General features: G+C 31.9%; 1 protein-coding gene across 5 annotated transcripts in view; it reads left to right on the top strand.

Moving 5' to 3' along the window:
• Window positions 1-8682, top strand: part of LOC118184402 (endoplasmic reticulum junction formation protein lunapark-like) — a 79349-nt gene extending 70667 nt beyond the window's left edge. For 3 of the 5 annotated variants that reach the window (XM_035354087.2, XM_035354081.2, XM_035354071.2), the window contains one exon: window positions 6633-8682. In XM_035354087.2, coding sequence (XP_035209978.1) covers window positions 6633-6859 — 227 coding nt within the window. In that variant the 3' untranslated portion in view covers window positions 6860-8682. Of the gene's footprint in view, window positions 1-1124; window positions 1225-6632 lie in introns of all 5 variants that reach the window. The other 2 variants (XM_085827718.1, XM_035354076.2) reach the window with 2 other exon arrangements.
• The last annotated feature ends 233 nt before the right edge of the window (window positions 8683-8915 follow it).

Raw genomic sequence — 8915 nt, forward strand, 5'->3', positions numbered from 1 at the left:
GATGCAGGGAATATTGGCCACTGTGCGGTGAAATATATGATTTATACATTTTGCGATTGCGGTGCATAACCACCTATATGAACAGATCCCGGGAGGTGGATTGGACCCAGTAGACCTCTTGCTTGGCTTCCACACTCCCTGGACTTCAATACTTTGGATTTCATCTTCTGGAAGCCACCTGAAATCAGTTGTTTATCAGATGTTTGAATTCGGTTGTTCAGCAGACATCCCTAGCAAACTGGGTATGTTTGACTATGTCTGTCAATGACTTTCCCGCTACTACAATTTTGAACAATTCTTGTAAAACTGTCTTGTTGTCCCCTTTCTTACATTGAACTGTGATGCATAGTAATCCTGCTTTATGTTAAATAAATGTTTCTCTTCTTATTATTGACCCCCCTTTGTTCCATTTGACATCACACTATTCATAACTATTCTTGCCATTTTCTCCCGCAAAACATGGTCTGCAACCCCATGTTCTATGGCAGTTTTCATTCTTTTGATGCCTACTTTCACCCCTCTGAATTTGTCAGTCAGCTTCAGGAACAATCTGTAGATGCATCTCTGAATGCATAATTATATCACAAAATCTGTAAACTACAATTGTTTTAACTGAAAAAAAATCATCCAGTTTGAAGTAATTTTAAAATATGAATGATGTAAAATGGGTGAAGATTCTTTTTTAATAATTATTGTACCAGTGTGTAAAGCTATTCTATTTATACTTTCTTTTTGCTTGTATTATGTGTGTGTTTTTCTTCTGCTTTCAATTTTTCTGTAATTTCCCAATATGATTATAAATTTAACTCTAAAAATGATTTCTAAATGGCAGAGAAATTGAAAATTGGCATTAATAAATAATGCACATTCTTTCTTCTTTCTTTCTTTTTTTTTTATATTTATTTTAGAGATGTGGTTAAGAGTGATTTGTGATTTAATGTTTCGATGTGCTTAAATTTTGGTGCAGATAAATTCTTATGTAAAATGTTTATCGCTGTTAATATACTTGGCACTAAGTATATAACTTTTTTCTAATGGAACTAAAGTTTTAGAGATAATTTTCTGCAGTACAAAATATATGTGGTACTACAAACTCATTATTCAGATTCCACCCTCCTCCATAGGGAAGGATGATGGCATTTTGAAGCCCTCAAGTGCCATTACATGCTCTGAAAAAGTGCTTGCTTCCTCTTAGTGATCTTGGAAGTCTGCTGAACTTACAAGGCAATTTTTTTAATGCTTTCGTGTCTGTCACCAAGATATCTCTTGTTGTCTGACTTTTGATATGTGTGTTCATCCTGGCAATTTGTTTTTGCTTGAAATCTTACAACCTCATCACCTCCCCCTTCCCCTTCACAACTCAACTTCACTAATTTCTGTTTGATTGCATTCTTAATTGTGATTTGTAAACTTCATCACTTCATTTAGAATCTGCCATATGTTTCAATAGTTCCTTAGCACTTCACTATTTTTTCAAATTATTGATTGAAAAATGTGTAGCCCAAAATATCTGTTTGTAATATTAAAAATTAGCTCCTTAAAAACTTGAATATTTGCTCACCACAAAAAAGCATGTTAATTTATTAAATATGACACTGCAAATATTTAAACTTAATTATATTTAAAGTAATTTGTTTTCAAGATCATGTTTCAGATACAAACTGCAGAATTTGAAAATGCTTGACATGTATTTCAAGGTTCATATCCTTTAAAACACTGCTCAATCATATGCCATCAAAGAAGTGCAATAACATACATCCTAAAACAAAGTAATGTGGAGTATTACTGTAAACACTCTCAAGTGCCTCAAGTACTCCAGATTAAAATGCCTGCTTACCATAGCGAATATTTTCTGTATGTTGGGGAGATAATGGAATATTCTCTTGTCATAAAACCATGCTGATAATTATTTATGCATTGCAAGATTCACTTCTTAGTATTTAAACAGAACGGTAGCATGTTGGCATTGTTTCCAAAAATGTTACTTGCAACACCATGAAAGATTATCTTTTCTATGGCAAAGGATACAGAAGTCAAAGCAATGATTTTGGATATATGGCTTCTATCTATATACTGTGCATATATTGGATCACAGACAACAACAGGCTCAGGTGAAAGTTGTTTGCCTGTTACCTGTCACAGATGCACTTAAATCCCAGATCAGAATTTTATGAAGCATCGCTATTTTTGGGAGTTCTTAGCTTGATTTTCTGCTAATGTTACCAATATTTGGGACTGTTTTCATTGCATGAAACTGTTTATGAAACTTGTATCTATCTGAATGCCTCCACTTGAGATCATCTACTTTATACTTTTTGCCAAAGATCCTTAATCTGAATGCATCATTTAAACTATTGCGAAAATTAATTTTACTGGTCAAAGTTGCTATTCTACATGAAGAAAATAATCAATTTCAAGGCTCCTGCCCTGTTCTAAAGTTTTTTTTGTTTTGTTTTGTTTTGTTGTGATATTACAGATACATTTTTGAGTGGGAATAAACTCTGTTACAACCAGCTTTTATATTCTGCAGACTCATTTATTCATACACTTTGCTTGGAAATCATACGAGCAAATTACCTAACTCTATAGTGAAATTATTTATGCTTTGAAGGGTTCCTAACTTAGCTTTATTAAGTTACTGCAGTAATACTGCTGTAATATATGACAATTTGTAAATGTATATTAAACATGTATTACAGTGTTTTCAAGATATACAAGAAAGACTTCATATTACAGGCCTCTCAAAGCTATCTTTCACACATTCTAATGTTTGGAATTATCATATACAGGGTTTCATAGATCATGGGACAAACTTGGAGGGAAAACATGCATTTTTTTATAAGAATCTTTTCCATGGCAAAGATGGTCTAAAGTGATGGGTTAAGGCAGGAATGCAAAAAAAAAAAAAAAAAAAAAAAGGCACGAGAGGAAAATGTGTTTATGTACAAAATCAATGCAAAGTGCTTCTTTGTAGCAATGCAGTATTCACAATAAATGTTCAAAATTGCGACCATCAGCAGTAATACATGCTTGGTAATGTCGGAGAAGGGATTGACGAACATTTTGAAAAATGACAGCCATTTCGCGCATGCTTCCAGCCGCAGTGGATAGTTGTGCAACGAGGTCCTCCGGTGAGTCAACGGGAGTCTCGTAAGTGATGCTCTTCAGATGGCCCTATAAAAAAAAAATCCAAGCTGGATAAATCTGGTGAACGGAGTGGCCATCAAACAGGTCCACCACGACCAATCCATCGGTCCGGAAATGTCCCATCCAAGTAGTTGCGGACCCGCATGTGGTTATGGGCTGGTGCACCATCATGCTAGAACCACATGCGATCACGAACAACAGCCAGAACATCCTGCAGCAATTCCGGTAGCACCTCTTGCAGAAAAATATAACATAAGCCATTTGTATGTGCAGGTAAGAGGTATGGGCCTATGAGGTAGTCGTTAACAATACCCGCCCTCCACATTCACGGAGAAGCAGGTTTGGAATGCATGCGGGCGTGTGCCGGGGGGATTATGAGTTGCTCACACGTGCATGTTGTTGCTATTGACAATGCCGTCCTGTGAGAAAGTTGCCTCGTCCGTGAATAGCACATCCGATGGGAAATCCACCTGCGCCGCACACTGCTGCAAGAATCAATGACAGAAATGAACTTAAAGAGGGTAAACTGTCTCTTGCAAGGCTTGGACTCTCTGCAAATAGTATGAGTGCAAACCATTTTTATGCAATACTATCCAAATGGTGGAATGACTCATCTGTAGATGATGTAGAATAGCTCTTGTACTTGTCCAAGGTGATTCATGCACAATGTTCAAGATGGATTCTTCAATGCGAGGTTGTCGTGCACTTCTTCTTCCTCTCCTAGTGTCAGAGGTGGCTTCAAATGACCCATTTTCACACAGAGATTGATGCAACCTCTCGAACATTGTGTGCTTCGGCATATGCCTGTTCAGAAACCGTTCCTGGTACAACCGTAGCACTGCTCTGCCGTTCCTATTAGCAGCACTATGCATGAGATGCATACTAACTTTTTCCCTGTACGTAAACTCGCCCATCACACTTGACATCAGAGTTGCGAATGATCCTCTGATGCATCGGATCGTAATTTGTCCGGCTCACTACCACCCTCTACCGCTGCATTGCCAGCCAATCACAGCTGTAGTTCCTATTACTGTTAGTGTTCCCTTTTTTTTGAATTTTTTTTGTGAATACTGTATTGCTGCAAAGAAGTACTTGATTTTGTACATAAACACATTTTCCTCTCGTGTCTCTCTCTCTCTCTTTTTTTTTTTTTTTTTTTTTGTTCCTGCCTTAACCTGTCACTTTAGACCCTACATTCCTATAAAAAAATGCGTTTTAGTACACTCCACCAACCCTCCAAGTTTGTACCCTACATTCCTATAAAAAAATGCATGTTTTAGTATACTCCACCAACCCTCCAAGTTTGTCCCATGATCTATGAAACACCCTTCTAATCTTTGGAACTTTGCATAGTTAAAAGACATTGCTTTAAACTTGTAGAGTTGTTGAACTGTAGTTTTCTCATGATCTTTGGAAATTATTTTTACTAGCCACTAGTTAGTTTCAAAGTCCATCATTAACATAATATTTTCTGTAAACATTCCCAAGGTTTAGTTTACTCTCTGTGTAACATTATTTAAATATGTGCAGCAAATTTTATTTGCACCATCCTTTATATTGCAATGTTCCAGTATCATGCTAAAGAAATAGAGAGCTCATTGAAATCATTACTTTGCATTTCCTTCAGAAGCTTTCCAACTTCCTGAGAGTTGTTTAAATAAAAACTGGTAGCAGTTGTAAAATATATCCTAGTATTTTTCAATATATTTAAAAGATTAAATTAAAGAAAATATGTTTAAATCAGATCAGTATTTTAACAGCAATTTGACAATACTGTATCATAAGGCAAGGCATTCAGCTTTTATTTTAGATTTTCTTTATTGTGTTTGCAGAAGATTAATCTAATTTTATAATATCCATTCCATTTATTAGTAAAAGTATTTTAAGCATCTTTGTTGCTGTTTCTATAAGTTTGGCTCAAAATTAAGAATTATTATTGTTGATTTCAATATTAAACTTAGTTAAATTTACAAATGAGCTTGTGCACAGGATTATAAAAATGTGTAAAGCTCTTTGCTGCTGTAAAAGTGACAATATAATTTCACATAATATTTCAAGGGTGTAACATTGCTGCACATTTTGTTTTACCTGGCATCCATTATTTTCAGCCATTGTAGTCTCAAATGTTTTTCATTTACTTTCTTAATTAATTTGTGGAAGTAAATATTTTGCCCATAAAATTATCAAAATGTGGTCTGTAAAATAAGTATAATATATTTATGTTTAAATTTAATTATGTATACTAATTTTTTAATGTTTTGGCATTATTTTCTGATTGATTCACCAAAATAATATTCCAAAAGTCTGAATTAGGACTGACTACCATTTAATAAAATTGCACAAAGTTCAACTCTAGATTAACTTTAATTTCATAGCTTTTTGTGTTTTGCAAAAACTGAGACAAGTCTTTGAAAATCCAATATTTATTTTTTTTTTAATTTAAAGCTAATATATGTGCGTCAATGTAGCAGTAAAACTGACAAATAGCTTAATATAAAGAATCTTATTATGTGGGTGTTAACATTAAATTGTGCTACAATAAATTGGGTAGAGTTTCAAAGGGATTTAAGAGAAAATAACTGTGTTATATTTATGTCCATTCTTTTAATGCGAATTTCATTGCCAAAAACTTAATTGAATGACAAGAAAGCCTTTATTAGCTCTGGTATTTGGAAGCATTGTTAACCTTGAATATTAAGTTCCCATGTATGTGTTATTGCATGATTATTTGGTATATGTGTGACCTGGTGTATGTATTTGATATTTTTGATGCTTGCACAAATACACACAGGAAAAAATTTTAAGTCTATGTGGGTAGAGGTAAATATATTCAGTCCATATGCTATTCCATTTTATAATATTCTTTACTTAATTTCCAAAGGATTAAAAAATGTAAGACTAAACTATCAGTTATTTACCTGATTGTGTTTATGCGTGAAAAGGTTTATCCAGAGGTTTAGTTTCAAATTACTATTTGTAGGTGGGTTTTAAAATACATGATGATAAAAATGTTTAATGAAATAAATGATTTTAATGAAATTTCGAGTAGCTTAGATTTCAAACTTGGTCAGCGCTAAAAGTTAAAACTCGCTCATTCTGGCATAAACTTGGTGCTACAAGCAGATGACCCATAGCACATCAGGTTGGAGATCTCTGTACTGAAAGGGTTAATAATAAACTGATGCAAAATTTAACTTCTTCAATTTCTTTTAAGAAAATTTCATTTTTCTCATATAAATGTATACTAATTTATGCATTCAAATAAAATATCAATAAAGCATTACTTTCACTAGATATTTTTGGGTAACACTGTGTTTTGAGGAACATGATCTAACTTTCCATGCTACATTTTTCTGTGTTGTATTTTTATATGCTGTTGTTTCAGATTTTTTGGCATAAGAAAATTAATTTCTTTTCAAATTGAAGTTTTAAAAAATTTATATTTCAATTAGAATTTGTGGTATATAATAAATTTTTACTTTTAGAAGACACTGAAATTGAGAACTTGAGTGATGCTGATATAAGCGCCAGCCCTAACACTTCCAAAAAAAGCAGTGTTGACAGTACAAAAGATGTGTCCATGCAACAGAGGCTAAGTGTAGGGTCTGAAAATGAGATCCAAGCAAATTTAGAAGAAGATAGACCTTTTATTCCCTCAGACTCTAATGAAAGAAACAGAGAAGACTGTGTAAAATGTGATGATTCATCTTGAAATAGAATACTGTCTTTCACTGCTAGCCTGCAAGAATTGTATAAAAATTATTTTTCTAAAATATATGTAAAAATTTGCCCTGTGCTTGTTTTTACTGACATAATTTTTTTTTTTTTTTTTTTTTTTTTTTTTTTTGCTTTAAAGGCACTTGCTGACTTGGATGACTGATAAGAAAATAATTTTTTTACAAAGTGAACAATATGTTTCCAGCAAATATATTATTTTTGTCATCAAAAGCTTTTATTACAGTGCAGTTTAAATACTTTTTCTAGTATTTATGGTATATATAATATACCTAAGATATTTAATATTTATATTAAGAGTCATATATTTATTCAAATGTGTTTAACAGAATATTTTTTGTCTGCAGATTTGATTGCAGTTATACAATGTAAATATTCTGCATAGTATATGAAATTTTAAGCCCATAAATTATATTCACAGTATTAATGAAGTTCAGAAACAATCCCAGAATGTTAATTGTGAAAAAAAGCATTAAATGTTCTTGTTGTTTCGCACATAAAACTATATATGCATCTGTATTGCATTGTTATGGGATCAGATAATGCATGTAAAATTGCTTTATTTTGATGTATTTGCATGAAATGCATTATTAATTCAGATTGAAAGGAACTTTATCACACGTGTATTAAAAATGTAAATAATTTTCAGTTATGTGTAAAGAATCTTTTTAAAATTATTTAATAAATTAGATGAATTAATAACTCTGCAGGCCCAGAGCATGTTAATAATGAGCCTTTAGTCTTATTTTTTAGACAGCACAAAAGTTTAAATTTCTGAGTATCTTAACAAGTTTGTATGTGGTTGTCTATATTCATTCATATTCAGTGATTTCTTGGTAATATTAGTTCATGATGATGTTATTGTATTAAAGTTAATAATACATTCATCAGATTCATGATACATATTATCATTTAAAAGAGGATAGATACTTTAGACTTCAAAAAAGTATTTTTTTAAGGAAACTTGAAAATATCTTTCTCTCTCTTATTACACATTATGAAGTCTTTTTAAATTGTTATAAACATAGGTTAGATGGTGTATAATTTTAAATTAGATTGCTTTTCAGAATGTAATTTCAAATTAAAGCATTTTTTAGTAATCTTAACTGTAGAATTGTTTGAAAAGCATATCTTAATTTCAAATATTTCAAATTGGGGAATTTGTAAACCAAGAGATCACTGTTTGTTTTATTCAATTAAAGCAGTTGTGTACTATAATTGGATGAACTGATAGAATAGCTAGCACTTTGTATTTCTCATATTATTTTTGACAGACAGTTTCCTTGTAAATTTTTCATTTAGGAATATCAACATTATTATATTGCCATAACTGAAGTTGAGCATTATTTATTATGATAGTGAGTTGCCATTCATGAAAGAAGTACTTATATCTTAATGATTTTCTCTCCCAGCTTTTGCCTTAGTGTTACAAATCATACATTGTTTCTTTTGTGATAGTGTAAATATTAGTCAAATATAGTATAAAATACTGACATATTGTTTACTCTGCACAATTACAGAGTTAAAACAAGTTATTTAAATTAAGCTAAATATTTGTGGCTTTCTGTACACAGTATCCTATTAGGTTGTTAAAATTTGAAATTGTTTTAAGGAGTTTTTTCAATGTATGTATTTGGGAGTGTTAAAATCATATCTGTTTTAGTTTCCCAAATTCACAATTGCTCAAATTCCACTATAGTCATCTAATTGATTTTAATAACTTTGTCTGGTATTAATATATTTGTTGCGTGCAATGTCTGTTAATTTATGAGGGAAAAAATAAAAACACAGTTGCAGAAATCTGACTTATTTCGCTCATTTATTCAATCTGAACGACCTTTTTCTTTCATACATACTTAGTTATTAACAAAATTCTTTGTTGACCAACAAAAGAGGAACTTTGTTTATTACCCTTGAGCAGTGTTTCCCAAACTTTTAAAACAAAACAACAAATATATGTGTATATAATAAATTTCGTAATGCTTCTATAATTTCCTTGTTATTCTATAATAATGCCCCTTCTATAATTTTGT

This window comes from Stegodyphus dumicola, chromosome 12 (assembly GCF_044657685.1).
Source record: "Stegodyphus dumicola isolate Sdum_Otavi_A_Nest chromosome 12, ASM4465768v1".
NCBI lineage: Eukaryota > Metazoa > Arthropoda > Arachnida > Araneae > Eresidae > Stegodyphus > Stegodyphus dumicola.